Raw genomic sequence first — 26,350 nt, forward strand, 5'->3', positions numbered from 1 at the left:
CTAACCTCCCACAAATTGGTTGGAAGAATAGAGAAGCTGTAGATCTTAAAATCGGAGATGACCCGGAGTTGCGTATCAATTTCGATACACTATCAGAATTACCAGAATTAACGTTTCCGGAGTTTTCCCAAGGTGCCCTAGTTTTTGTTTATTTCTTAGCTTCATATTTCAGAATCTGCCTACTCTCCTTTTCTTGCTCAATGTGGCCTGAATGTAACTAGGGACATTTAAAAATTAATGATAATTAAAAAAATAAAATTTTGGCATTCTGTTAAACATATTTTAAATGATTAAACAGTGAGGACGAGCTTTTTTATACCTATTATCCTGTGGTTGAAAACGGATGCATCAACACGGATTCATTCCTCGTCAACAGCGATGAATTCAGTCTTGCTACAGCTGAAACAGAGCAAGACACATTTGTTTGGAGTGGAGTCCAACTTTTGTACGGTGGCGTACAAAAAGTAACGTTCACTTGCAAAGTGAATGGCTGCAAAAGTTACGGCACAGGAGAGCACTGTACCCCTGCTGATCGCTGCAAAAACAACTACGGTTCATCGACTCGTAAAATGACAGTAAGAAACAATGATGATGCCGGTAAGTTAAATAGAGAAATTTTATTTATTCTATAATTTCATCTATATTTCTAAAATTTTCAGAGGATGATGATGACATCGACGGCTTCATTGAAGAAATCAGTTTCATCTTGTCGGACGCTGGCACAATCAAAATCTTCCTCCCTCTCCTCGCATTAATTTTCTTGCGATAAGCTCTTATAGGAAGACTCCCTTTCTTTACAATCATCTTTCGTTCTTTACCATCCCAAATAAATCATCAACTAACGCTTTATTTGAAGGAAATTAAGATATTTATTGAAGTAAAAATTGACAGTATGTTTATTGATAAGAGGCGTAGAATTTCTCAAGTCGTTGGCGTGCACTTCCAGCGGGCAATCTCGACTCTGGGTCTTAAAAGCGGTTTCGCACCATCGCTTTTGCATAAAAGCCATACCTTTTTCCCACATTTCAACAATCATTTGAACAAAAAACTTTCCAATTTCATCTTCGGTCCAATTTGGTCGTATTCTCGGTCGGAGATTCTTAGACACAACGACTGTTCGCATGATTTCTTTACTTGGCTGATCGCAGACCAGATGAGAATAAGGAGCAGCGTATTCTTAAGAATTCTGCCTTCTTGATTTCATATTTATTTTTTACCTGGTGCTTCGTGCATATTCGAAAACTTCGAGCGATTCAAAATTTCCCAAATAACAAGACTCAGGGCGTATAAATCGACTTGTTTGAAGCTCTCAGGATTTGATAAGTCTGAGTATCGGTCGAGTAGTTCTGGGCTCATGTAACGACTCGTTCCTTGAAAATTTTAGAGTCTTAGAAAGCACAGCATAGTTTATACCAGCTTGCCCAATAGACGATGCAGTACTGTACATATCTGGAGATAGTCTCATCGATAAACCAAAGTCGGCCAGAATAACGCTTTTTCCACAGTCATTGACCAGAATATTTGATGACTAAAACCAAACCATCAAAAACCCATACCTATTTCTAACAGTACCTTTATGTCCCGATGAGCCATTGGCATCCGCAGGCATCCAAAAGAATCTTTTTCTGAATGAATAAACTCCACTGCAGACAACAAGGAGAGCGTCAATTCCATCAGCAAAAGAGTGCAAGGAGAGGTCTTCTTCAAATATTGCTGGAGATCGCCGTTTTGGTAAAATGGCAAGACGAGCCAAAGAGAGTTGCGGCCAGTTTCACTCTTGTGCTCAACGGAGGAAAGAAGCCGGATCACGTGCTTTGATTGATAAAGTGGCGAAGCTTTGAAAATTCATAAAATAAGGTCTCTGATTGAAGATAGTGCTGATGATGAACTTTTCCTAAGACGGATCGCTCTTGTCTCCAGGAAGCACTTTCCGAAGCGTTGAATTCTTTCACACAGAAATCTCCCGGCTGAAAACATTCTCTTCTCAAACCAATCAAAAGCTTCTAACCTCATTTAAACACTTGACTTTCCAAACAGTGGAAAACCGACCTTGGCCGATCACACTGTCAAATCTGATATTGTCACTGTAATAACGCGACGTCGCAGCTGTACTCGCTGTTCTGGAGGAGGTCGGAGAATGGGCAGTGCTGACTTCTAACGAGTCGTGAAGAACTGTTGTCGGAATGCCGGAATCACGTGAGCTGGATTCTTCGTAATGAATTGATAGAAGTTTTTCTGATTTCCGGAATTTTCTCAGCCATATTTTTTTTATTGAATAAACAGATTTTTAAAAGGTCAAAATGTTAACTATGGGATCCCTTAATCGCTCAGGTGCGTAAATAATCGCAGGCTGTTTAAATTCCATTCCTTGAATTGATTGCGTATTGCAATTTTGAACTTGTTGGTCCCTGATTTCGTCCGTGGGGCGGTACTTGCGCATCAGTTTGGGATGAAGCCCAAGGGCCTAAATTTAGACTTGTCAAATCCTTTCTTCGCGAGGTATGCTTCCACTGTCAATCCGCGGCTTGTTCGCTTTCGACAAACATACCTTTGCCATGCGGAAATAAGAGTACGCGCAGATCATCACCAGAAGACAGGCAAGGCTCATTGAAATCAGCACAGCCGCAATCATGAGCCCAGGATTCGGAATGACGAGCGGATCATATCCTTTAAGACAAAGTAACTTCTTTATTTTTTTCTCAATTTACCAGAGTAGACAAATTCAGGGGGCTCGGTCGACGCCTCATAAAAATCGACATAATCCACGGATCTTGGACCGTATCGTCGCAGAAACTCTTCAGTATTGTTGAAGTTGATAACTTTATTGCATTTGTCGCCTCGACAATAACAGAATGCTTGTGCTCGGGCCAGGTCAAGACTGCATCCTTTCAGCTTTTGGCGATGATCGTAGGATCCTTCCAGACATGTAGCAAAGCTATTCAAGGTTTACAGAATATAAAGAAGGTGAAATCGTTATAAATATAATTGTTTCTCATGTCGTTATTTCGGTTGATTTCTTTCTATCAACGAGAGCAAAGAATAATCGCTTATCATTTTGTAACCTGTCCTTGGAACCTTGATAAGACCAGGTTGGATTTCAGTTGAGTTGTCTGGCGAAGTAAGTGCCCAGTAGCAAACACTTTGCTTTGAACAGATCGTTGACTCGGAGCAAACTTGTTTACAAACTGTCCCTTGGGTTGACCAAATTCAATCCGAAGATTATCAAAAATAAACTTTACGAAAAGGAGCCTTTTATGGTGATCTACTTTGTTTTTTCTTGGCTCAGAGAGAAAAGGACAGGGTGTTGATTCTTCATCACCCCTAATTTTATGGCTTTTCATACAGTCATAAATCACAGTAACAAGTGGTCACTTAGACATTATTCCGTTCTCTTTTTGAACTTTCGAAGTCAAACATCAAAATTGCCCACTTGATTTATGAAAATTAATTTTTGTTCAAAGATCAAAGGCCGAAAATTTGCTGGCCAAGAAGATAATGAAGAATTACTCAATTACGTCCTTTTCGAAAACCTTGACAAAGGATGGGCGGAAACGCGACAGGACTAAGCCAACTGTCACACATTCATCCTCAATCTTTTCTAAGGACTTCAAGGAGCGCCGAATGGGCCCCTCCTCTTTGACAATTGGGACGCAATTTCGGGATGAATTTAAATTGACAACCAAGATCCCTTTTTTTCGAGTCGAGCACACAGCGTAAGATTCACCGGAGCAGCACTAAATACCAGTTTTTATTCAGTTCTTTATAAAATAAATAAATTGTAAAGAATATAAAAATCAAACTGGCTATGTTCCAATATTTTCGTATAAAACCCACATTTTTGTCTACTTACTCGATGTGCAGCTGTTCCAGAACTGATAAGACCCAGCGCGAGGCTGATAAATGCCACCTCGGCGTGTGACCTCATTCTTATCTTTTTCTCTTCTGTTTTATTCTTTTCTTTTCTTCGGCAATTTCTGTTAATCGTGTTACTTTACTTGTCTTTTCTGAGCGTTTTATTTGTTCAGTCGAATTAGGCTCTGATGATGCTCGTTATCTCACCTTCTCGACAAACGAGCCGCCTCTTTTCTCCTTTATTACTGGTCACGTGGACAGGCTCAACATCCGCCCGAAAAGAGGAAAAATCAACAGGAACAGTACTTTTATATATTTAGCGAATCTCACGAAAATCCCCCGCAGTTTGCGCGGCGCACGCGCGGGCCTTAGTAGGGGGCGCTCGTCTTTTTTTTATACGAGGATTAGGCGAGATCAAGAGAATTTTTGTATTTTGATAAATAATTAATTGGGAGGGATAGTGACAAACAAATATTGATCTTTTAGTTTAGAATGAATGAAATAAATATTAAATTTACTGCTTTAGTAATAGTTTCTTCATTAAATTCAAAAAATTTTGAGTTGTGGGAAGATTTTGTCGGGGTAAAGGGTTCAATGGTTAGGGTTAGGATATCAGTCTCACATGTATAGACTTTTACCTATAGTCTTTCGGCCTGGCCAATAAAGAATGTTAGAGGTTGATTGTTTCTTCAATTCTATTTGTGTCTTTATTTTTCTTTGACCCGGAAACAAGGACATTTTCAAAATGTTCTCAAGGAGCTCAATCAATGCCAGCGACTTCCATAAATAATAAATGTGTGTTTTGATGATGGGAAGAGAAGCATCACAAACTCTCCTCTCCTGCTGTCTATTTTCAGGATGTGATCCGTCCCTTGATCGATGAGCAAAACTCATTGCCCAACGTCGCCAAAACTTCGGGATCATCTTTTTATGCGATCTTTATTGTTTTGATAGAAAAATATAGGTTGAACATAATGTATAAATACAGTATCTTGGCGCTGGAAAAACGAACAGAAGTTTTAGCTCAGTAAGAGTTCGTAGTACATGTCGAGATTTTCGGTCGAGGAGGGTGTGTGAATCGCTAGAATTTTTGATAAAGCCGGAATCGATTAGATCAGTACCGTTTTCGAGGATCGACTTAGCAAAATTCGCCCGGATAGATTCCTCAGCAACTTTTTTCGCTTCCTCCGGATCAGTAGGTCCTACAGTAGCTCTAGAAAGAAATGGGTTAGCGATTGCGTCAGCGAGTTTGCTTCTAATCTCACCTCAATTTTTCGAGAGAATTACGATCCGCGAGAACGAGGACTTTGCACGTGCCTTCCGTCATGTGATTAACGAGATTATCGAAGAACTCTTCGCCTTCCTTTCCGTTGTAGATTTTAGACGCGACTTCCTGAAGGTATTTTTTAAGAAGAACCCGCTTGTTTTCGTTGGCGCTTAAATTGTTTTTTTGTACCTTTGAAAGAGTCACATCTTTTGACTGTTTTACTTCGAACCCGCTCTTTTTCAAATGTTCCACAATATCATCGGCCTATAAGAAAGCTTCTTTGTCAGTACTCTTTGACTTCATTACCTGGTCAAAAGCATCAGGCTTGATCAGTGCAATGGCATCCTCGTCGTCTGGAAAGATTATCGACCTTTCTGCTTGGACACTTTCTTGAGAGTCGGCTGCGTGAATCGGATTAATTTCGGATGATTGGAATCGAGCGCGGAAACTTTCCGGAGCTTCTTCTGCCGCTCCTTTGGCAGGACCAAGGTACTCTCGCCAGTTTTTGATAGCATCGATCTTTGGAAAATCAGAAATTGAGCTTTAAAAAATCGGCTACCTTGGCCAAGCAAAGCACTAGGCAAGGACCAGCGGTCATCTGGGCAACAAGCTCGTCGAAGTACTCTTCATCTTTTTTGGAATCGTAAAGCATCTTGACCTGCTCCTCTGTCAACGTAACTTCGGATTGTCTTGCAATTTCAAAGCCAGCTTCTTCAAAAAACTATTCTCTTCGTTGATTTCAATCATGCCTTACCTTTGATCTCTTTCAAAATTTCCTCCCGGTGAAGTTTCGCGGCTTCTGGACGAATAATGGTTATTGTTGTTTCGGCTTTGGGCTCTGGGAACACTTCTTCGCCCTCAGCTGGAAGGAAGTCTGCCATTTTTTCTTGCACAGATTGAGGAATCACAGCCTTGGGGTAGTTGAATGTCGGGAAGAAAAACGCAAGTTCACGAGCAGCTTCGTCAGTCGAGGAACTACCGTGAACGGCATTGGAAATACCACTGAAAATTAAAATGATTTGTAATTATGCAGATTTTATGTACCTTGATCCAAACATAGCTCGGATAGATTCAGGACTTGTTGACTTGGCCTCTTCTGGTTCGAAAGGCCCGATGATGGTTCGCCAGAGATCAACAACTCCATCGCCCGTATCTCCCTTAGTCAGCCCAAGAACGCGAATAGGCCCGGAAGTCATGAAGGATACCAGTTCGTCATAAACTTCTGTATCTACTTTTTGCGGCTAAAACAAATTATTACTCGATATCAAGAAAAAAAGACTCACATAAAGAGAGGCAACATCATCAGCATTCAAAATTTTCTCCTCATCTGCGACGATTTCAATTCCATTTTGCTCGATCATGTCCAGAATCTTTCCGGTCTTGTTCTGGTCACTAACGACGTCTGGTTTCAAAATGCCGACAGTGACGATTTTCTTCATCGACTGAACAGTAGAATTTTCATTTTCAGATGAGAGCAAGCCTTCATTGTCTTCAGAATCGACGGCAAGAGCTGGATCAACAATGACGGTTCGTTCTGCTTCTCCTGCTGCTACTGCTGTTTCAATCTTGAACGAAATAAAAAAACTGCAGAGTGAAAATCAAAACCTGATGCATTTCCCGAATCTTTCTCTCGACAACTGGCGCGTTGCATCCTCTAATCAGAGCCACGAGCTCTCCACCGCCGTAAAAATGAAAGCAAGGCTCGCAATTTCCTCGGTAATTCTCCAAAGAGTCTATGGATTCGCACTCCGCAGTGGCAAAATGAAGCAATGGACTGCTAAACTCGACTTTGAGTCGCTGAAAGAGGCCGGCCATTCCTTTGCATGGTCTTTTATAGGTTTCGAAAATTAACTCATTCCTCGAGAAAAAATCATATTTTTAAACCGCTGCCCACACCAGTTTTGAAAACAATCAATGACAGTCAATCCAGGTTTGCCAAGAAATGCATCCCATTCTTCTTGATTCGTGAGTTCCTCTTGAAGAACAATCTCTTTCTTTCTCGACATTTTTCAGGGCGGAAATTTTCCTTTTGGAATCTCCTCGACCGTTTACTCACTTTTCTATCTGTAGCCATGACGACCCTCGCTCGTAGCTCGAAAAAAAAAAATCATTTTTAGGAGACAGCATGCAAAAAATGGTCAATTTTGATAACAATGATTATTGATTCATTGAAAATCAAAATTATTAACATTCTCTATATGTTTTGTTTATTTTCATGATTTATTAAATACGGTTGAAGAACATTGAAAGCAGACAAGTAAGATGCCGTAGTTTTGTAAAGTTTATAACGCCAAATTCATTTTTCAGTAACGGTGGGAATATTAAATATGGCCGATGTCAAGGAGTAACGCTTCAAATGAGAGAAATTCTACTTCTCCCTTGCGTCTTTTCGATTACTCTGGATACACTTGAAGTGTGGCAAAAGTTTCTGCAAAAGGAAGCTTTAGATTTATACGATCATGGTCGACTTGTGACTACTAATGAAACTGCCGAACTAGTGGAGTGTTACTTGTGCAATTGGATTTCTTTGGAAAATGCTGGCACAGGAGAAATGCATCTTTTTGGCGAAAACTGCGAAACAACAAATGAAAGAACTGAAACTGGCTTTGGAGAAACGTGCGGAACAATCGAAATCCGACGAAGTATTTTTGATATTCCTTACTCAGAAGTTCCGTACCACGATATGAAAAACAGCGTCCACCGATGGGATGTTAAGATGACTCTGAGAGTGACCTCAAAATTCGAAGTTGACAACGATTTTCTATTGAAGACTTGCTCGATGGATGATAGCTTATGCGTGTTTGATTGCGAGGATGACTTATGCAACCACTCTGGCTACGATGGATACCCTGATGATGGACGATTTCCGCGTTCAAAAACAACAATACCTAAAATAGTTCTCCATGATATGGGGTGAAATAAATATAAATTTCACGAAATTACAAAATCTTTTCTCCGTGAACATTTTCAAAATCTGACTGGATAAGCTGATAGAGTAGGTCCAGTTCTATATTTTCCAAGAAAAAGATCAAAAATCGAAAAGTTTTTTTGCCGTCTAGAAGCAATTGAAGTAATTTTCTGCTGACAGCGATTGTGCAAAAAGTACCCATTAGGGACTCCAATTTTTGACGGAAATATATTCTCGAGACTCTGAACTAGGGCGCCAGCTATTTTTTTGTCCATTCTGATCAGTTTATCACCGGTTTATCAGCAATCAAAGTTAGGTGAAAAATTCGATGTGGCGATGAGCGCGGCGGTGACTAGACAGCGTAGTGGCGCTGTTGCCCACCCTAACCTGACGCTTGACAGGAAAATGCTTGAACGAGATTTTCATTCGTGCGTGGGTAGGGTGCGCCACAGCGTCACCATGCCGCATTGTCACTGCCGCGCTCCCCGTCTCATCAAAATTTTCGTCTGACTTTGATCGCTGATAAGAGCAGAATCGCGTTATCAAAATGAAATAAAAAATAGCTGGCGTCTTACTTCAGATGCCCAAGAATATATTTCCGTCAAAATTATGATGTTACATTGAATATTTTTTACGCTAGAGCCGTCAGTAGAAATGTACTTCAATTGCCCTTAGACAGCTCTAGAACTTTTAAATTTCAATTTTTTTCCTCGGAGAATATGAAGCTTGGCCTGTTCTTTCAAGACCTCTATTCAAAGTTTGAAAATATTTAGAGAGAAAAGATTTTGTAATTTCGTTAAATTTATATTTTTTCCACCCATGATATCATTGATATCCATCAAAAGAAAACTCCTATCCAAGGCGAGCAAAAACATTTTGACCTAAAGAAAGAGACTTCAAATCGGCAGCTACAGTGGTGTCATGTTTGCAAAGCTACTTTTTCAGGTTGGCTCAACTTTAATCTGAATTTCAACCCAATGTTTTCAGGTGACGAGCTTGTTCAAAATACTGACTGCATGGAAATCACAGAAGATTCTATCGCTCTACCAATAGTTGACTACAATTGCGCGACTCAAATGGATCGTCAAAGGTCTGTTTAATCTTAGTAAAGCAATAATTAATGATTAAAGCGTGCTATATCGAAACAACTGGTACGAAGTTTGGAATCTGGAGCGCACCCGCTCAAACTATTTCTACTCCCAAGATGAAGTTATTGATCGATACAGTAATTACGACCTTGTGGCTACTGGCGAAAGTGCGTTTGATAGAAGACAGGTTCCATGTGCAGAAAATTATTGCAACAACATCAGCGGCTGGGAAATTTTGGAAGCTTTTCCAGCCACAGAATTGTTTGATGAAGAGAATTTCGCATCGAAAAACAAAGAAAATGAAGAAAAATCACCGCCTGAAAGTTGTTTTGTCTGCCAAGAAGTACTTGTAAACGATGCTGGAGTTCTCGAAAGCGTCGAGGGAAATGAAAATTGTGTGATTTTGAACGATTCTAGTATCGTTGAAAGCATCACTACGGAGCATAGAGAATGTGGAGTGACAGAATCTTGGGGATACGCAAGAAAAAAGGACGGAACGATTGCGCATCTCTCCTCAGCAGAGCGCAGAATTGTATCTTGGGGTGATCCCTCTCCGGTAAACTGAATATTGATACTTTGAATGATGTTACTTTAGTTCAATTGCTTGCCTGGTTGGAGCTATTGCTACGCATATTGCCAAGAAGGCGATAAATGCAATGGAAGATTTTTTTGATCGCTGAACATGCAAAAACATTGAAATAAATAGTTTCTGTTCTCATCGCAACTTTAATGTGTATTCTCATGCTGATAAACACCACGAGAGAGCAAAAATTGACGGTATCAATTCTGTAACCAATTTTCTCATCCACTTCATCTCTAGAGTGTTTGGGTTTAATTTGAATACCTTTTTTATGTCTTGCATTTAAAAGAAACAACTAAGAAAAAGAGATAGACAAAATAAACTAAGACTTTCCCGCAAAAATCAACTCAGGGTGAGAAATTTAAAGATGTTATTTGCCTCTATTGCGTTTGAATGATCTGCTAAATGAATTTATATCTAATCCACGTATCAGGGGTCTAAATATCATTTGCACGTATCATTTGGAGAGAAAAAGAGCTCTGCTAGCGAATCAACTCAAGTAGCGACGTTGAGCGCCCTTTTTGAGTACAATAAGGGCTCATCGAGAAATTAAGCCTAACAAAAGGATACAGCTTTCTAACAATTTTCAATCCACAGGTCTCTGTCGCAGACCTGAGCGGCGGAATTTCAAGCGGAAATCAGAGAGAATTAATAGTCAAATTGGCCTTTGTGCTCATGAATTTTTACAGCTCCTGCAATTGTCTTTCCTAAAACCCGAAGACAGCGAGAGGCGTGAAAATAAGAAACTGACGAGAGAGCGAGAATTCCCGCTGTTGCTTGAAATTGACCGCTGGAGAAATCATTGGCAATCGATAACAGGGTGCATATTTAGAGGGTGAAAAAGAAAATCGAAAATTCCAATTCTTCAACAAGTCAGATTTCAAAGGAACGGCTTTGCACTTCCTTATCGAGTAATAGAACAATACGAAAAAGTTCAACCAAATAAAGGACGTTGAGAGAACACAAAACGGAAGTGTTTCTCGTTTTTTCACAAAAAAACCATTCAAGAGAAAGCTCAGTAACGTAGAATTGACTGCCCCGCAGGCAACACCACGGGAACATAGGGAGAAATCGCGCTGGACCTTCCAAAACTAATCACCTACAAATAATCTTATGAAAACCTCGTGATGCCTCGTTGGAAAATTGTACCTACTGCATGCTTCCTTATCTTCACGATTTGGTTCTATTTCATATTGTTAAATCACCACGAATTCGTTGATGAAAACGAAGAAGCCAAATTGGTCAAGAGAAGAGACAAAGAGCCAGAAATATTTGAAATAGAGAATCAAGAAGAACCACCAGTTATCGAGGAAACAAATGAAAAAGTCGTAAATGAAGAGAAAAGCTCATTTGAAAATGGTAAAAATCTTGAACTTCGCCGATCATTTTCCGTTTGAATGCGTTTGACAATAATTAATTCCTAGGACTTCTGACAGATGAAGCCATGGAAAGAATCGAAAAAAGGTTTCTCAAACGACGCGAGTTACTCTCTTCAACCTGCAGAAAAAATGGCATTGAGCCGGTCGAAACTTTTGATCAAATTAGACAACTTCCGACCTTCAAGGTAAAAAATCATTGACATTTTTGCATTCAATCCTTTTAAGGACAAACCAAGAGAAAATATGCTCCTGAATCACATAATGCACGAATACAACGTGGATGTCTATGGTTGCATCCCTCCAAAAACTGGCAGCACAACCTGGAATAAATGGTGGTGGAATACTTCGCCGGATGATAAGAGCAGAAAATTCGATTCTTTCCAAACTCAAGGCAACAGGCATCGAATGAATTGGGGGCGAGAATTGGCTTCAAAGAAGCCAGAGCTCCTGTTTCTTCAAGTTCGCCATCCGCTGTCGAGGCTTGTTTCTGGCTGGAATAATATTTTGTGCAATGAAAACTGCCGAAATGCCGATCGAGTTCGATACTCTAAAACAGTCATAAGTCGACTTCAGAGTATCTATCAACGAAATCAGCATCCACCTTACAGTCCAAAGCATACCGAAACCATCAGGTACCAATGAAGCTATGATTACTCAATATCTAGCAAAAATTAAGGATGACCCCGTTCGAAGACTGGGTAGACGTTATCCTTGAAAACAACTTCTTTGTTGACGACTATTTCGATTTCGACATTCACTTCCATTCGTACAAAAGAGCATGCCACCCCTGTGGGATCCCATACAAGTACATTATCAAGGTTGAGACTTTTGCGGAAGACTTCCAATTCGTCCTCAGAAAACACGGAGTCTGGGAGCAAATGGTCGATAAGGCCAAGGAAGCTGCTGGATCTACCGGTAATTCAACCATATTTTCATTTATCTCAAGCTCAATTATAGAGAACAAGAGTATCGGACTCGAGTATCAAGAGGTCCTGGATCGACTAACTCCCGAGCAATACCAAGCTCTCCTTGCTCTAAAATCAGAAGAGATGGAAATGTTTGGCTACGGAGAAAATTTCACTTCACTAGACTAGCTTATTTAGTATAACACAAACTTATAGCTCTGCTACTTCTTCAGAAAATGGTGCCAAAAAGAATAAATACACGCAAGCAGTATTTGATGAGTCGTTATTTTTTTATTCTCGGGAAGGTTCTTTTCAGTGCATATCGGGAAGTTCTTGTTTCAAGTGGTTCATGTCTTTGATCTGGTACATGGTCGTTCCAGTGTGGCCTGTCTGCGAGACATCAAAGCAGAGGCAAAGCGTCAGGATCAGTTCCTAAAGAGGATATAGATTCTCTTCTATGTTTTCATTGTGATTACCTGTGATTTTGTATCGCGCACTGTCATCAAAACCCATAAGTCCTCAAGTACGTTTTTCTTTGATGTCTGATCGGGGAGAGTCAGAACTCTTTCCATAAACTTCTTGAGAAATGCGCAGACGGAAGTAGAGTCATTTTTGAATGCATTGGCTGTTCCTTCTGGTCTTCCCATCATCAACTACGAACAAGTTTTAATCAAATTCATATTCCGCTGATAAGAAAATAAAATGAAATAGTTTACCTCTGTCTTTCTAAGCATCAATTTCTCATGTGACCAGACTTTTGTTGTGACTTGAAGAGTTTGCAAACACAGCTCAGGGGATTCAAAGTGCTACAAATTAGTATTAAGAAAAAAATGCTTGTTTAGATATTTGTACTTTGAGGAATTTGAATTTGCGGGAGTCTTTTTGAGCAGGTGGAAGTTCTAGGTCAGCCCAGAATTTGATCAGGAACATGCTATCAGGAGTTGCTTCAAGGTACAACTTGTCCAGAGCTTCTTTGGGGTTGGTTTCGGGAAGCAAATCGGAGACGATCTGAAGCAATTTTAATAAAAAAAAAAGCCTGGGTGTTTGAGAATGATTTCTGTTCATGATGCAATTATGCTTATTTATACCTTCAACTCAACCGATTCCAATTGTTCAGGAAGAACATTCGCGTCGAAATTTAGCAGCACGTGATCCTTGGTTTGTTCGCCACCAAACTCCATCTCATTTTCACCAAATTTCGATGTCATCATTTTAATTTCGCCAATCTTGAGACGGGAAGAGCCAATTTTCCGGGACGGCGGCGTCTGAGCTCCCAGCATCCCATAGTCGGCCAGATTCGGCGGGTATTTCAAGCCTCCAACGCTAGGAAAAGAAATGTTGATTGAATGGAAAGAATGCAATTTGTAAAACAAACGGGATCATTTGTAGCGGCTCCGGTGCATGCAAATGAGATGGAATTATACTTACTCGTTGGAAGGATGCTTCGGCCATACAAAAGGATAACCGGCTAGGTTGCCCCAGTTGAATGCGTTTGTGATTCCGGAAGAGTTTTTAAGTCCCGCGTGTTGCTCCCGAAGTTGTCTCCGATGAAGCACCTTGAAAAGAAACTTGAGCAATCGGTCTTTCAACAAATTCATTTTTTGTTTCCAAATGTCTTTAGATTTTACCTGTATGTGAGAAGAAACCTGCTTTCTTGTCCGTCGTTTCCCAGTTGTCATGTAAATATATCTCGCGATAAGCTCATTTCGACCTAAAAAATCGATGGTTAGTTTGGGTGTGAAAAAGTTGTTTACGGTTTCCGTGTCAAACAGAGATTCCAAATCTTTGATTGATTACTGACACGAACACGCGCCGCTGATTTTCGCTGTTTACGAAATCGGCGATCTTCTGAGATTGGCTAATTATCCGATTTGTTTTGGAAATATAAAATGTACTTTGGTACTGTATGAAGTTCGGAAAGAAAGAAAAAAGGTTGAACGGGGTTTAGTCCAAAGCGGAGCGTCCGTTTGAAGCGAAATTGCGGAGGGGTTCGCTGGCGATTGCGGTGGTGCAAGGAATGTAGCACCACACTCTTAACGAATTCCTGTGCCATTCCGGGAACATTCCGACCCTCCCCGCCAAGTACCTGCCCCGGACTTTTCGTTGCGCAAACAGTCACTCATTTTTTAATTATCAAAACTTACCGTACATCTTTCCTTCATCAGAAAGTATGATTTTTCTTCGACCGCATGGTGGGTAGATTCGTAGAGCGTCTTGGAAAGCGTTTTCGATATCTGGGGCCCAGACTCCCTCATCCTCTTCTAAATGGCTCAGAAATAAACTTTCTGCTTCAAGAATAAAATTCTAGTGCTAAAATTGAGGAACAATTTAGAATCTCATAGAAAGCAGATGGTGAGAAATCAATTATAAATGTAGTACTTTCTGAGCCATTCCGTTATCGTCGTCCTTATTCTTCAAATCAGCACTCATACTGTGACTGTTATATTTGCCAGTAAATCTCTGTGGAACTCGTTCAAAGCCTAGAAATTTTTTTTTCTCTTTGCAACCGAAGAATTTCAACTTGGTTATTACTAAAATGGTACCTATCTCTAGATTGATAAGAGGGAAACAGCGCCGCCACGCAAAAAAATCAAGCTCTGGCGCCAGGTACGAAAAAGCGTACTGGCCCAGTGAACATGCAAGAGGGGCGGGACGGGCCTTTTCAACAATTAGTAAACCGAAGCAGCCAGGCAAAAACGAACCTGTCTGCTTTGATCAAGTTTAGAAATAGAAAAAAATCCTTGACTTTCAGATCTTTCCAGGTGTCTTTTGGCACCATCAAATTTTGAAAAGATATTTTTTAATAATAAAATTGTTTTCTATTAAAAAATGGGAAACGCTCGTCAAAATTACCAATTGGTAATGCATTACCAATTTTGGTAATCCATTACCAATTTTTGGTAATGCATTACCAATTTTTGGTAATGCATTACCAAACTTCCCAAAAATGGCCGATTTTCCTAGGTCAGACAGCCTGTGTGCGCTCCGCGCCTGTCTGGTAGGATACATTTTGAAGTGATTTACGTACGTGGTATTTATTGAGCAAAAAAATTGCAATTGTTGAAAAAATTTAGTAATGAATTACCAATTTTTGGTAATGCATTACCAAAAATCTTTGGTAATTTAGACGAGCGTCCCCGTAAAAAATTCCTAAATTTGTTAATGAATTTTTTCATAGAAAAGTTTCAAAACTATCAACCAGCTTCCGAAAATCTCATTTTAGACGTAATCATGTTCATACCTCTCGTGAATAAATCTGTAGGATCAAATCTGTTGTAAAAAGCCCCCTGCAACATCATTTTTGCAAGAATCTCTGTCGGTTTTTAAATTTGGTTTTTGCTGCTTCGTCGGTGCGAAGCTCTGAGTAACTGCGGGAGTGAATAGTTTTGATGGGGTAAAAGAGGAGGATTATCAGGCGGCTGATGAAGGCGGCGCTTTGATCTGATTCAGCAACTTCAGCAATTTGCTCGATCTGTGAAGGCAACATCCGACATCGCGGCGGGAATTGGAAAGCCAACGGGATTCCTTGCAGCTTCGCAGGAAAAAACCACAATCATAGTCAATTCTCCCAAAAATTTGACGGTAGTCAAAATTACATTCGTAAACATCGGTTCATCAATTTATCTATCGAATCTTTTATTTATATCAATTAATTTGAGGAGATAAAAAGTCTCTCTTTGAAAGATGTTCAAATTAATAATCCAAATAAGGAAGTGAGCTATATAAAGAATTTCAACCTTTGACCATTCGTGGCCACAAGTTGCAAACTGAAGAGCATTCAGCTTCAATTTCAATTAGAGAAAAAATAATTTCGAAAAAAACGATGGATCCAAGTTTTAGTTATGCGATCAGAACTTCTGACTGTAAATCTCACAGGCCTCCGTGTGGACCGGGAATAACGCTCAGACAAGAATACGAGTACCTTTCAAACCAAATTATTCGATTGAGGTAGGAAAAGGAGACTTCCTTCGAAGAAATATTTTTAGATCAATTCTCCTCGAGACAGATATTCTTGATGAAAACACTTACACAGACGATATTATTCAGCGAAATTTGACAGATTTACTGTTTCAAATCGAGAAAGTTATCTTGGATATGAAAGGTACGACATGCAGTAAAGATTAACTGCTACAATAAGATACGAATGGGATCAGGAAGGAGTACCGAAGAAGATACACCGAGCTCAGATCTCATTTGATGAACATAAGACGCTGCAGAGTTGCTCAACACAATGAAGGACCGGCGAAGATATACTTTTATATATGAAATGTTATTCCTATCATCAGCCGAAGATAAAGAATTACAAGCACACGACGATGGCCAAATCAAAGTCAATCACGAGCTTCAATCCCGGCTTAATTTCTTCGACGATCTTCTATTTACATTATAATTTATAAATGTTTAATTCAAATAAAAATTTATTCTAATAACAGCTACAGTAATATTTAGTATGTAATATTGATATTCAGGCAGATTGGCAAATAGTAAATTAAACAAGTTTTTTCTTGAGGAAGAAGCCGCGCATGTGAGTCGTTTGCCAAAGACCGACGCAGACGACGAGCATTATTTGGATGACAGCCCACCAGAGAACGCGCGAGTTGAGGATTTCGCTGATTTTTCGGAAACCTTCTTCTCGGTAGCGCTAGAAATCGGGTGAGCGATTGATAGAAGCGATCGAGCTACCTGGAAATCCTGCTCTTTGGAGATTTGGGAAAGTTGATCGGCAAGTTTTACGACGTGAAGTTGAAGCTCGGATAATTTATCGTCTTTAGCCACTCGCTAAATGGACGATTAGACTTGATTTTTCCCCCTGAAAAACCTTGTAATACTGTCGATCTTCTCCTATGTGGAACTGAATATCAATCCTCAACCTCTGCGCTCCATAAGCTCCATGCTCCTCGGTCCATTTCGTCGTATTCGAACTAGAATTATTCATTTTTAGCGAAGAAGATAAGAAAATACTTACCTAATGCACATTTTATGACTTCCAGGAGTATGAGTTGTGAAAGCAAATTTTCCCTTCGAGCCGTAGTTTTTGTCCATTATCACTTTTCCTTCGGGATCGGTGACTTTTACGTGCATTCCCAAACCAGGAGTTGTTTCCGAAATCATTCCCGTGGCTGTTGTTACGATCTTTTTATGGTCTTATAACTCTGAATTTGCTAGCAAAAATCTCGATTATTATTTTATAGAAAAACCATTTTCCTTTGCATGGTATTTTCCTGTCATCATCGTCTCGTTAGGCATCTCTTCAATGAAACATCGTGTCTCTCGGCCGTTCAAGTCAAAGAACAACGGCTCTAGATTAGCCAGGCAAGTGCCCAAAAGTAGCTGCAGTAGTATTTTCATTCTTAGTCAATGTTTTTTTGGTGGAGGAGTCGACTCCCAGCTCCGCGCGCTAAATTTTTCAAGGCCACTGACGCACCCCGCGGGCGGACCTTGGGATAAACCTTTTATGGCTATATTTAATCAATTTCATAAAATAAGAATGATTCATCTAACTTGGAAGTAACGGTTAACCAGAAAATGATGAGTTTGACAACCCGACTTTGCCTAATAATCATATCGAAGCCAGTAAAAGCAGATTTTACGGTCGATGGAGTGCCCAAGGCAGGATCATTCCACCTAGAGCCCGGTGCAAAACTCAACAAAATAAGATAAAAAATAGTGCACTAGAATTTTCGACCCCACATGACTCGGTAGCTAAAATAAATTGTTGAAGAGTAGAGAATGGGTATTCTTAACAAGAAAAGATGCTGCATGTACTTTTTGATCATCTGTGTTGTTGCGACGACGACTTTACTCAATGTCAAGGTAAAATAAAATTTTTCTTTTTTATCAAAAAATTAAAAGAAAAAAAATATTTTTGAATAATTCATCATCGAGGCCGATTTTGTGATCTATAAATGTGATGTACTTCAGACAATTTTTTTCAGAAACTAGTGGAGACCCACAAAATGCTTTACCAACTAGAGCATTGGGACGAGCTTGACGAGGAAGAAAAAGAAGCGATGGAAACGCTGAAATTCATCGAAAAAGCGCACGAGTTATTACACGAGCATGATCATCTGGGTCTTGGAGACGAGCACGATCATGATCATGAAGCTGATGATTCGAAGGTCTTTGCCGACGAAGGTGTCAATGAAGAAGTCGCAGTTCAATACGACGCTGTAGAAGAAAAACCCGCGGAAGTTCCAGAAGCTCAAGCTCAAAAAAGCTCAGAAGAAAGCGAGAATAACTTTGAGCCTGCGCATGCCATGGACCTGAATGAAGAAGGACCGTCGTTGGGATTTGACCTGGCGGACTTGGCTGGCTCAGGAAGCCTTGTTGATGAGCTTCGACGATTGTATAGTTTCATTACTCATATAAATACCGAGTACAGGAGAGGCTCTAAAATTATTTTTGTCGTAATTCGATAATCTGGAATTTCTAACGATCGTTCTACTTTAGAGCCTTTTTTCTCAGGTGTACGCAAGATAATATAAAATTTATCGGCACAGACAAGAAATACTTCATGGATTTTTCATATCCTCTTTGTTTTGACAGATCGAAGTTCTGGACTCCTGACCCCGAAAAGGGCTGTCTTGTCTATTCCTTCGGAGTTGATGACAACTGGAAATTCGACGAAGAAATGGTTCGCATGGAACAATGTAAGGTTTATGCCTTCGATCCGAACATGTACGACGAAGAAGACGGCACGAAAGATTCTGGAGTGGAGTTCCGGAAGATCGGAATCGGAAACAAAAATGGTACGATTAGCTTAATTAAATTTATCGTTTTTATCGACACGCGAGCATAAAATATTTAGCGGATGATGTCTTGCAGCCGGGCAAGCGTGATTATAAATATCGGAGTAGATATGGTGACGGTAAACTTGACAAGATTCGAACGCAGCCTATGCGCACTCTCTGGGGACTCATGCGAGAACTTGGTAAGCCGACTTATTCGTTAACTAAGAAATGTCATTTACAACTGACGGATTGTAGATTCTCAAGATTGCGTATTCACTGCCTTACTGTATGTTTTCAGGCCATACTGATAGAATCATCGATGTGGTAAAAATCGACCGCGAAGGACCTAGAAAAGCCTATGAACCAGCTGTTTTAAGAAATTTGCTTGAGGATGGAACCTATGCGTAAGATTTCTAAAAAAGGCTTCATTTGATCTTAGAGAGCTGTCTATTTTATGGTTCTTGCATATTTTATTAGATGCGTTCGACATCTGGTTTTCGAACTTCACTTCTTTGGCCCGATTGATGACGCGGACGAGGTTCGGAGTACTTTCAGCATGCTCAAAGGTAAGCGCAAATAGATATAGTCAGGGCTACTGTCTGTTTTTAATGTCTGACTGAAATCGTTGTTGATTGCAATTTTTAGGACTTGAAAACGCCGGCCTCAAACTTTATAGAAGCCAGGCATCGAAGACAAAGTCAAAAATCGAGTCTGTCGATGATTTCCTAACACTGAAGAATGAGAAGAGTACGTTTGTGTACGTCTTGTCCTGGTTTAACCCGAAGCCGAGCATATGCCATTAGGACCTTATGATTAGGTTAATCTTGTTTATAACTGCCAAATAAACCAATATATTGCTCAAGAATTCTATAGAAACATCGTCGAATTGTTTATTACTTACTTTTTATGTTTGAAAAGGAAAACACTGTTAAAAAGACCAGCGAAAGCAGAAAGAAATATGTTTTATCCACGATTGCGAGGAATCAAACTAAATTGAATAATCGAAGAGGAAAGCTGAAGGGGATTTTTGGTCGAGTCGGAAGAACAATAATTCAAGAGTTAGTGGATGTAGATAAGTGATAGTTTAAGTATTAATAAGAACTGGGAATTGAATGGCTCGAATGCTGGTCCTTTATCGATTGTGTGGCCGCTGATGGCGCCCGAGGGGGGAGCCTTCTCTCCGCCCCACCACAATGTGGCTTCCGCAAAAATGACGCTCCAGAGATTACCATGAACACGGCCGACATTTCTAATGCTCTGGTAGGCTTATCAGCAGAAGAAATAGAAAACATAAAGAAGGTCCTTCAACGGGACAAGGTACAAGTTATCAATGATATGATATGAGCGGATTTTTAAACCTTCTTTGCGTAGAAGATACGAACTAATGAAAGCATACGCGTCGGAAAAGTTAGCAGCCTCAGCTCGCAGGACTCATACAGCGGCTTGCCCATTGTTTCAGCAGACGATAGTTCTAATTCAACCATGCCCCGTAAGTAATTGTTATTCTGTAAATGGCAAACAAGATAAATGGCAGTAATATAGTTTTATTTAGTCCCTAGAGAGGCACAATTCTTCAAGAAAATGATTTGTAAAAATTTAATTAAAAAAATTTAGGAAACATTTCAACCATTCTTCATTATTTTAAACATTTCCCATGTCCCGTGTTTCTCCGATAATTCATGGTTTCTGTCTCTTAGTCCTATTAGATGAATATAAATTTGCGTTAAATGAAGCTCGCCATGGGACCAAAATTGCGGCTCCACGAGCTCAGCGACTACTCTCGCTCGAACCGATAAGAAAGATGAGATTTTAAATTGATCTTTATTGAAATAAAATCTATATTTTCGTTTTTCAGCAACCTCTGCAAGCAACAACAACAGTCAAGTATTTTCTGTGATAAATCCGAATCATGTGCCGAGTCAGTCTGTTGCAGCAAAGCCGAAGATAGTAACCGCAGGAAGAGCAAGCTCGATGAGGTCTCCTGCGAAAATTTCTTCTGCAGCGTCAGTCAGAGAAAGATTACGAATGCGCTCGACGGAAACTCTAACAGCTGATGACTTTCAAGTTCAAGTTCCTGCCCCAATGGAAGCTTTTCAAAGTTCACCGGCGAAAAAGCTCGAGAGCTTGAAAAGTTCTACATTGGAATCATCTGTCTCATCTGTCAGTAATCATACAAGGCTTACAGTAATGAGTCAAAATGGAAGCAAACAAAGTGAAGATGGCGACTCGCAAAACATCCAAGCAAGACCAATTCCAAAACCTCGATCAAGATCGCTTAGTCGAAAAACTTCAGCAAGTTCAAGGTATGAATGTACCATTTTGATTTGAAACTAATCTTAGAAGATCAAAATCTGTGGATGTTTGGGAGCCAAAGATGGTTATTTATGCTACAGTGCCTCAAACATGTGATGGTACGTTTTATATTACTAACATTATCGATTCTTTAAGGGATTATTTAAAACTCCAGAGGGGGATGCTGTTCTGACAAAAAGTTTTTTGCTTTCTTTTGCATATTTAATCCGGTTTTGAACACAAATTAAGATGGAGAATTGCTACCACCAACGCCTGTTCCTCGAAAGACCGTATCAACGCAGCAAAACCAGAGCTCAGCAAAAGAAGTTTACCAGCGAAACAAGCAAGAATACACGAACGATATCTTCACCGAGCCAGTTTCTATCAACGTAATCACACGACAAGGAAAGGGGTTTCTTTGGACCATAAAAAGCATGCTCGCATTAACCGCTGAATAATTTATGAGTAGAAAAGTACAGCACAGATCGATCTCCTTAACGAAGTTCGTCCGTTGAAAATCACGCGAAATTCGTCATCAGAAAACTCTACGCCTAAACGACGTCTCAGCCGTCAATTAACGGTTGACGAAAGTGCGATGAACAGCAACAACGAGACGCGTATTGGCCAGCGTCTTCCAACGATGCAAAACTCTACCCCTAACAACCCGCATCAAGGACCGATGAAACATCATTATACCAGTAGTTTACCTGGATATAGGCAGCGACCGCCTGCACCGGTATGAAAACGAGATAGCACTTGGAGGTAATGATATGAACTTTTTCAGACCCAGAACATGAGCTTGCCTGCCGGTCGAGGATCCATAGATCTAACCCAAAATCCTTACCGTCCGGAAGAAATCGTCAATTTACCAGCAGATCATCGACAAGGAAGCGCGCCAAAAGTTCGTCTGTCTAACCAATCCCCCATCTTATCCGAGGGACTTTCGGCGACATCTTCGACCCTTTTAGCTCATCAAAATTCAATAGATATGGAGCTCGATCCCGGATTGATGGCTTCGAATTCACCACGGTACTGAATATGTCTGCAAAGTGCGTCAGTGTATGAAATCTTCTAGGTCGATGATCCGAGGGACAAGTTCACCATCAGAAGATGATATCAATGTGCATAAGCGTCACCCGCGCCAATTCAGCAGACACCAAGCTTTGTTATGGGATGAAATTAATAAATAATCGACCCTTGCTCGGGTCGGCTTTCGCGACGATTGGAAACCCATTTTCTTATTCGCGAGCCCATTTATATTCGCTTGAATAGACGTTCTTTAATTTTCCATCCTTTCATCAGTCTAGGCCGGGGAGTAGATGGACCACGAACTCACTCACGGACTCGTCTTCGATGAAACTGTCGCATTTAAACATGGCATCTGAATTCGACACTGACAGCTCACTATCATACAATTCAACACCAAATATCGTCAAGTTAAAATTGGCTATTCGCGTCAAACCAGCGCCACAAGAGTATTCTATTCGATCTGGCTTGCCGGGGAATGGCAATCAGGTTAGATTGAACCTGATCTAATTGGTTAAAAAGTGGTTCAGGTGAAACCCGCAGAATTGGAAATCTACATCGAAGCCGCGAGAAACCTCCCACTTGTCAACGAAAAAGAACCTTCTGCTTACGTCCGGGCTTCAGTGAGCCATCCAAAGTACGGACGAAAAACTGGGAAAACAGAAAGAATACGAAGCGACTGTAATCCAATCTGGCGGCAAACGATTGTTTACGACCGAATAAAACTTACAGAGCTCGAGGAAGCGATCATGACCGTGAGCATAATTCATAGACACCGGACGAGGAAAAAGCTACTAGCCGAAGTGGAGATTGGTGGCTTGCGTTCCAGTAGTAGCTCACAGGTAGAGTGCCGAAGAAGACATTATTAAAACAGATTTATAGCTCGCAAATGGACAAGTAGGAAACAACAGTAACCAAGAAATTCACCTCCGTCGTCAAGCCACAACAGAGACGGAATCGACCCAGGTAGATTCAATCAAGAAATTTGAGTGATGCTCAATTTAGTTTGAGCAGTCGACGACGTCGATAGGCTCGCCGGAGACAGACCGCACGAAACTCATTTGGTCCTTGATGTTCAAAAACAAGGGCAAATGGGTCGACGCATGGATCAAGGTAAGATCTGCAGTATACAGTAGGCAACAGCTTAGAATGAAAATGAGTCTGACGTAAAGCTGAATAAAAAATAAACCTAGCAATCTCAGCTCGATAGACTGAGAGTAATTTAGATGCAATATGAACTGACTTTTCTTTTTCAGTTAGCACCACCGAAGAAGCCTAAAATAAGTTATTTTTCCATGTAAGAGTCCAAGACCGTTCACTGTTCAGAAATAAATTATTGAAGTTCCTGCCTTATAATCTCATGTTGTAACTTGTAAGTGATCAAACTTTCATTCCGTACAAAGGAGTACAGACAAGGCCCTGATCGTTGCAACCGAAACTTTTAAACTCTTGGAATGCTAGTGGATTATTAAGACGGATTAACATGTAATGTTAATGCACCTGTGAGCCGTATTTTCGACGTTGAAATTTATTGGAAGGTTCTGTACTTGGTAGCTGTTTTGTGGTGCAGTAGGTATGGTCGAGAGCGAGTGCTTTTGTCATGTTGAGAACGAAATGGAAATAGTTTAGAAGAAAGATATGAAAGGTAAATTATGCTAGACAGAAATGCGGCAAAAATGAATTTTGTTAGGTAAAAGGACAGCAAGTCAGCTTCAAATTGAAAATATATAGAAGGAATTTTAGAAAGGCATTCATGAAGTAACAAGTTTCCGTCTCAGACCCAAGAGTCGCCATTTTTAGCCCGCTGGGGTCTGATCGTTTCTCCATCGTGGAGAACTTGCGGCTAAAAATGATAATTTTGATAATGATAGAACCCGAAGAGCTCACCTGAAAATGTGATTTCTTGAGACCAAGATCATTTTTGTACGATTTTCTCAGTTGCTTGATTTGCCACAAAGCTGACAGCACCTGATTCATTTGATAAAAGACTTGTTATTATGAAAAATCTTAACCTGGCCGGCAACTTTGCGCATTTTGTCCGAATAATGCTTGGACTCATTGATCGCGCTGACTTTGAGTACGCCCTGATGTTCGATGAATTTCTGAGCATTCTCCGAGTGGTATTCTACCAGCGTTTTTGCCAAGAATAACGCTGCTAATCCGATTTTGTCATCAACAGAGGCCTGTTCATGAAAAAATTATTAGTTCAAAAGTAAAGAGCAAGAAAATGAACCTGCTTGGCGTCGGGAATGTTTGCGCAGACTTCACCCATTCCGTATTTGCCAATGAGCTCCTTATTCTTCAGATCGACGGCTAGGTTTCGCAAGGAGATGATCGCCGTGTTGGAGATCGTTCTACTTTCATCGGCGATCTTCTCGACAAGGAGAGGCAGCCCTTTTTCCTTACGAAAGTGAGCGCGCAGATAAGCAGAGGAATAATAGTTTTCGGACGTTAGATTCTGTACAATTCCGATTGAAGCTAAAATCAACAATGAGAGTTTGCAATTTGCGACTTGAACCCGTTTCAACTTCGAAAGGGCATTTGAGTATAATCCATTGCCTCAATAATCAATATTTGGTTGTCAAGAAGAAAGCCCAAACGCATGCATTAATAGTCAGAAACAGTAACTCAGATCTAGGTTAATTATTTAATCTTTTCTTATCCCTTTCGTTCCCCGAGACCTCTAAACTCCCATCGCCAGCAGCGGCGATTAATAATTTTAATCAATGAATATCTGAGTGACTCTCTTCATAATTAACCGTTGTTTACCTTCGATTGTTTGTGGGTTTTCCGATTGCATGATAAAATATACAAGAGGAGGTAAAATTGAGATCTGGATCAATCTTTCGACACCTTTGGCAGTGATATTGGGAGGTGGAACTCGCGGTTCCTGAATAAGATTTTTGAAAGACTGTAATCTTAAAATACAATCACCTTGTAAGGGGCTTGGACAAGTCTTGGTCGCCAGAAACAGCCTTGTTTCTCAACAGTAAGCTGTGGAATGAACTCTTTTGATGAAGCTTCGCGATGGATCCGAAATGTCAGGTTTCTTCAACTGGTTGTCTTTATTGCATCAGACAGACTTTTTGACATGGAAAGAACAACCCTTTCCTGAGAGCACAGACAGTGCCTTCGACGCCTTTACAGTTGGCGTTTCCAACCACAGAGCTGACAATCTCAATGATGTCACAGAGTGAATCTGAAATTTTCCATAGATCGACGAGTATATCAATTATTGCGCTGACACTACGCTCTTTAATAATTTAAAACGAGTACGGACCTATGAGTCCATCAGCATCGCGCAGGCGACGTCGGGCGGCGTCAGAATGCGACGAAAGGTTTCGCACGAGACCGGAACAATTCACAAAGCTCTGAAGTAGCCCACTTTGGCGGCTGTAGGCAGAGTGAAGACCGTTGTGGCGGAGTTCGGCAGCGTATGGAGCCAGGACGATTTGAACAACGTCGTTGATGACTTGGTCTAGGAGCGGTTGTTTCAGAGAGTGGTGTGATGAGAGATTCCACAATGTTCCAGTTACATGCACTCTTATCATTGGAACGTCTCTTCGTTGCCGGAGAACCTGATTTGTTTTTACTCAAAGCTCGCTTAGCAAAAATACCTTGAGAAGCGCAGAAATGCCTTCAAAATTCTTGATACTAATCTTGTTCTCATTACATCCGTAAGACGAATTTCTCAGAGCTCCTGCTGCATGCTCCAGCAGTTTATCAGACGAGTTTCTATCTTCTAGCACGCTTATGAGAACTTCAATTGCTCCAGCTTCTCGAACTAAATGTTTGTTTTCGGGATTGTTGTAGGTCAGGTGTTGGAGGTATGCAGCGGCATTGGTGGCTATACTGTCGTCCCCGTTTTCAAGAAGCTCGACAATGGCGGGAAGCGATAGGTCCTTGAACTTTTCGACGGTTTGGACGCGGCCGAGCGTAGCAAGGCGACCGGACATGGAGCCGAACTGATTTGTCCGGTTGAGGCCGAGTGATGCCATGGATGCACCTAAATCTGCCGAAGCTACTTCTAGCCCGCCCTGATAGGACTCGCCGGTGAATGATCCCATCGAGCGATTTTCCATGTACTCCTCGTATACATCCCCTTCATATGGATCGTAGTACACGCCCACACTCTGTTTTAAAAGGATCAATGTTGCTTTCTCTTTCTCTGTCAGAAATCTTACCTGGGAATTGATAGAAGACGGAGCATTGCCAATTCTTAGGATATTCTGTTGATTATGTTGGTGGGGGTCCATTTCATTCTGAGCCCGCTGAGCTGACTCTTTCGATTCGATCGAGAGTTTCTTTATTCGTTGCTCTCA

The 26,350-nt window shown here is 40.6% G+C and overlaps 10 protein-coding genes across 10 annotated transcripts; 5 read left to right on the forward strand and 5 right to left on the reverse strand.

Moving 5' to 3' along the window:
• Nucleotides 1-871: 871 nt before the first annotated feature.
• On the reverse strand, nt 872-2,931 carry LOC145701027 (TGF-beta receptor type-2-like). The gene is made up of 8 exons (XM_081778257.1): nt 2,709-2,931; nt 2,549-2,667; nt 2,009-2,464; nt 1,573-1,967; nt 1,414-1,528; nt 1,218-1,370; nt 1,012-1,176; nt 872-967 (listed from the first exon to the last, which is right to left on the reverse strand). The coding sequence occupies exons 4-8, from the start codon at nt 1,672-1,674 to the stop codon at nt 897-899; spliced, it is 606 nt and encodes a 201-aa protein (XP_081634383.1). The 5' UTR covers nt 1,675-1,967; nt 2,009-2,464; nt 2,549-2,667; nt 2,709-2,931; the 3' UTR covers nt 872-896.
• A 1,852-nt stretch (nt 2,932-4,783) lies between these two features.
• LOC145701187 (thioredoxin domain-containing protein 3 homolog) lies at nt 4,784-7,163 on the reverse strand. Its single transcript, XM_081778414.1, has 11 exons — nt 7,010-7,163; nt 6,725-6,947; nt 6,403-6,684; nt 6,164-6,360; nt 5,874-6,121; nt 5,679-5,830; nt 5,426-5,638; nt 5,309-5,383; nt 5,118-5,245; nt 4,974-5,065; nt 4,784-4,933 (listed from the first exon to the last, which is right to left on the reverse strand). Exons 1-11 carry the CDS (start codon nt 7,123-7,125, stop codon nt 4,872-4,874), a joined length of 1,788 nt encoding a protein of 595 aa, XP_081634540.1. The 5' UTR covers nt 7,126-7,163; the 3' UTR covers nt 4,784-4,871.
• A 1,699-nt stretch (nt 7,164-8,862) lies between these two features.
• Nucleotides 8,863-9,837, forward strand: LOC145704486 (uncharacterized). The gene is made up of 4 exons (XM_081781938.1): nt 8,863-8,972; nt 9,015-9,117; nt 9,158-9,671; nt 9,711-9,837. Exons 2-4 carry the CDS (start codon nt 9,044-9,046, stop codon nt 9,786-9,788), a joined length of 666 nt encoding a protein of 221 aa, XP_081638064.1. The 5' UTR covers nt 8,863-8,972; nt 9,015-9,043; the 3' UTR covers nt 9,789-9,837.
• A 326-nt stretch (nt 9,838-10,163) lies between these two features.
• Nucleotides 10,164-12,250, forward strand: LOC145704097 (uncharacterized). Its single transcript, XM_081781532.1, has 5 exons — nt 10,164-11,054; nt 11,120-11,259; nt 11,300-11,706; nt 11,751-11,989; nt 12,032-12,250. Exons 1-5 carry the CDS (start codon nt 10,823-10,825, stop codon nt 12,166-12,168), a joined length of 1,155 nt encoding a protein of 384 aa, XP_081637658.1. The 5' UTR covers nt 10,164-10,822; the 3' UTR covers nt 12,169-12,250.
• A 7-nt stretch (nt 12,251-12,257) lies between these two features.
• LOC145705373 (transcriptional enhancer factor TEF-5-like) lies at nt 12,258-14,409 on the reverse strand. Its single transcript, XM_081782841.1, has 9 exons — nt 14,359-14,409; nt 14,124-14,283; nt 13,608-13,690; nt 13,408-13,535; nt 13,068-13,302; nt 12,832-12,987; nt 12,696-12,785; nt 12,456-12,632; nt 12,258-12,411 (listed from the first exon to the last, which is right to left on the reverse strand). The coding sequence occupies exons 1-9, from the start codon at nt 14,407-14,409 to the stop codon at nt 12,292-12,294; spliced, it is 1,200 nt and encodes a 399-aa protein (XP_081638967.1). The 3' UTR covers nt 12,258-12,291.
• A 1,282-nt stretch (nt 14,410-15,691) lies between these two features.
• LOC145703273 (uncharacterized) lies at nt 15,692-16,275 on the forward strand. The gene is made up of 3 exons (XM_081780610.1): nt 15,692-15,927; nt 15,966-16,081; nt 16,118-16,275. The coding sequence occupies exons 1-3, from the start codon at nt 15,803-15,805 to the stop codon at nt 16,243-16,245; spliced, it is 369 nt and encodes a 122-aa protein (XP_081636736.1). The 5' UTR covers nt 15,692-15,802; the 3' UTR covers nt 16,246-16,275.
• A 92-nt stretch (nt 16,276-16,367) lies between these two features.
• Nucleotides 16,368-17,120, reverse strand: LOC145703272 (transmembrane emp24 domain-containing protein 4-like). The gene is made up of 4 exons (XM_081780609.1): nt 16,946-17,120; nt 16,799-16,901; nt 16,663-16,758; nt 16,368-16,621 (listed from the first exon to the last, which is right to left on the reverse strand). The coding sequence occupies exons 1-4, from the start codon at nt 17,089-17,091 to the stop codon at nt 16,469-16,471; spliced, it is 498 nt and encodes a 165-aa protein (XP_081636735.1). The 5' UTR covers nt 17,092-17,120; the 3' UTR covers nt 16,368-16,468.
• A 502-nt stretch (nt 17,121-17,622) lies between these two features.
• LOC145703531 (putative methyltransferase-like protein 24) lies at nt 17,623-19,558 on the forward strand. The gene is made up of 7 exons (XM_081780894.1): nt 17,623-17,793; nt 17,916-18,367; nt 18,451-18,728; nt 18,788-18,910; nt 19,009-19,114; nt 19,188-19,276; nt 19,356-19,558. The coding sequence occupies exons 1-7, from the start codon at nt 17,710-17,712 to the stop codon at nt 19,511-19,513; spliced, it is 1,290 nt and encodes a 429-aa protein (XP_081637020.1). The 5' UTR covers nt 17,623-17,709; the 3' UTR covers nt 19,514-19,558.
• Nucleotides 19,559-22,376: 2,818 nt separating this feature from the next.
• LOC145705376 (synaptotagmin-like protein 2) lies at nt 22,377-22,925 on the forward strand. Its single transcript, XM_081782843.1, has 2 exons — nt 22,377-22,517; nt 22,559-22,925. The coding sequence occupies exons 1-2, from the start codon at nt 22,377-22,379 to the stop codon at nt 22,895-22,897; spliced, it is 480 nt and encodes a 159-aa protein (XP_081638969.1). The 3' UTR covers nt 22,898-22,925.
• Nucleotides 22,926-24,001: 1,076 nt separating this feature from the next.
• Nucleotides 24,002-26,284, reverse strand: LOC145701904 (catenin delta-2-like). Its single transcript, XM_081779117.1, has 7 exons — nt 26,213-26,284; nt 25,646-26,161; nt 25,309-25,606; nt 25,154-25,227; nt 24,798-24,918; nt 24,262-24,506; nt 24,002-24,211 (listed from the first exon to the last, which is right to left on the reverse strand). The coding sequence occupies exons 1-7, from the start codon at nt 26,282-26,284 to the stop codon at nt 24,002-24,004; spliced, it is 1,536 nt and encodes a 511-aa protein (XP_081635243.1).
• Between the last annotated feature and the right edge of the window lie 66 nt (nt 26,285-26,350).

This window comes from Oikopleura dioica, chromosome PAR (assembly GCF_907165135.1).
Source record: "Oikopleura dioica chromosome PAR, OKI2018_I68_1.0, whole genome shotgun sequence".
Lineage (NCBI taxonomy): Eukaryota > Metazoa > Chordata > Appendicularia > Copelata > Oikopleuridae > Oikopleura > Oikopleura dioica.

Bases quoted from the DNA above. Each gene is read 5' to 3' on its own strand.
- LOC145703272 (XM_081780609.1), bottom strand. From the start codon at position 17,091: ATGATTTCGGAAACAACTCCTGGTTTGGGAATGCACGTAAAAGTCACC. The intron at 16,902-16,945 runs GTAAGTATTTTC...GAATAATTCTAG, and splicing joins AGTCATAAAATGTGCATTAG to TTCGAATACGACGAAATGGA. The intron at 16,759-16,798 runs GTTTTTCAGGGG...TCGTCCATTTAG, and splicing joins AAGATCGACAGTATTACAAG to CGAGTGGCTAAAGACGATAA.
- LOC145704486 (XM_081781938.1), top strand. From the start codon at position 9,044: ATGGAAATCACAGAAGATTCTATCGCTCTACCAATAGTTGACTACAAT. The intron at 9,118-9,157 runs GTCTGTTTAATC...TAATGATTAAAG, and splicing joins ACTCAAATGGATCGTCAAAG to CGTGCTATATCGAAACAACT. The intron at 9,672-9,710 runs GTAAACTGAATA...ATGTTACTTTAG, and splicing joins CTTGGGGTGATCCCTCTCCG to TTCAATTGCTTGCCTGGTTG.
- LOC145705376 (XM_081782843.1), top strand. From the start codon at position 22,377: ATGGCATCTGAATTCGACACTGACAGCTCACTATCATACAATTCAACA. The intron at 22,518-22,558 runs GTTAGATTGAAC...AAAGTGGTTCAG, and splicing joins TGCCGGGGAATGGCAATCAG to GTGAAACCCGCAGAATTGGA.
- LOC145703273 (XM_081780610.1), top strand. From the start codon at position 15,803: ATGGATCCAAGTTTTAGTTATGCGATCAGAACTTCTGACTGTAAATCT. The intron at 15,928-15,965 runs GTAGGAAAAGGA...AAATATTTTTAG, and splicing joins AACCAAATTATTCGATTGAG to ATCAATTCTCCTCGAGACAG. The intron at 16,082-16,117 runs GTACGACATGCA...TGCTACAATAAG, and splicing joins AGTTATCTTGGATATGAAAG to ATACGAATGGGATCAGGAAG.
- LOC145701027 (XM_081778257.1), bottom strand. From the start codon at position 1,674: ATGGAATTGACGCTCTCCTTGTTGTCTGCAGTGGAGTTTATTCATTCA. The intron at 1,371-1,413 runs GTATAAACTATG...AAAATTTTCAAG, and splicing joins ATCGTCTATTGGGCAAGCTG to GAACGAGTCGTTACATGAGC. The intron at 968-1,011 runs GTATGGCTTTTA...ACCGCTTTTAAG, and splicing joins TGTTGAAATGTGGGAAAAAG to ACCCAGAGTCGAGATTGCCC.
- LOC145701187 (XM_081778414.1), bottom strand. From the start codon at position 7,125: ATGTCGAGAAAGAAAGAGATTGTTCTTCAAGAGGAACTCACGAATCAA. The intron at 6,361-6,402 runs GTGAGTCTTTTT...AATTTGTTTTAG, and splicing joins ATGATGTTGCCTCTCTTTAT to CCGCAAAAAGTAGATACAGA. The intron at 5,639-5,678 runs GTAGCCGATTTT...GATTTTCCAAAG, and splicing joins TAGTGCTTTGCTTGGCCAAG to ATCGATGCTATCAAAAACTG.
- LOC145701904 (XM_081779117.1), bottom strand. From the start codon at position 26,284: ATGGACCCCCACCAACATAATCAACAGAATATCCTAAGAATTGGCAAT. The intron at 26,162-26,212 runs GTAAGATTTCTG...CTTTTAAAACAG, and splicing joins CGTCTTCTATCAATTCCCAG to AGTGTGGGCGTGTACTACGA. The intron at 24,507-24,797 runs GTAAACAACGGT...TGTTGATTTTAG, and splicing joins AAACCCACAAACAATCGAAG to CTTCAATCGGAATTGTACAG.
- LOC145705373 (XM_081782841.1), bottom strand. From the start codon at position 14,409: ATGAGTGCTGATTTGAAGAATAAGGACGACGATAACGGAATGGCTCAG. The intron at 13,536-13,607 runs GTAAAATCTAAA...TTTCTTTTCAAG, and splicing joins AGGTTTCTTCTCACATACAG to GTGCTTCATCGGAGACAACT. The intron at 13,303-13,407 runs GTAAGTATAATT...TTCTTTTCCTAG, and splicing joins CCGAAGCATCCTTCCAACGA to CGTTGGAGGCTTGAAATACC.
- LOC145703531 (XM_081780894.1), top strand. From the start codon at position 17,710: ATGGGTATTCTTAACAAGAAAAGATGCTGCATGTACTTTTTGATCATC. The intron at 18,911-19,008 runs GTAAGCCGACTT...GTATGTTTTCAG, and splicing joins GGGACTCATGCGAGAACTTG to GCCATACTGATAGAATCATC. The intron at 19,277-19,355 runs GTAAGCGCAAAT...TGCAATTTTTAG, and splicing joins TACTTTCAGCATGCTCAAAG to GACTTGAAAACGCCGGCCTC.
- LOC145704097 (XM_081781532.1), top strand. From the start codon at position 10,823: ATGCCTCGTTGGAAAATTGTACCTACTGCATGCTTCCTTATCTTCACG. The intron at 11,055-11,119 runs GTAAAAATCTTG...ATTAATTCCTAG, and splicing joins GAAAAGCTCATTTGAAAATG to GACTTCTGACAGATGAAGCC. The intron at 11,990-12,031 runs GTAATTCAACCA...GCTCAATTATAG, and splicing joins GGAAGCTGCTGGATCTACCG to AGAACAAGAGTATCGGACTC.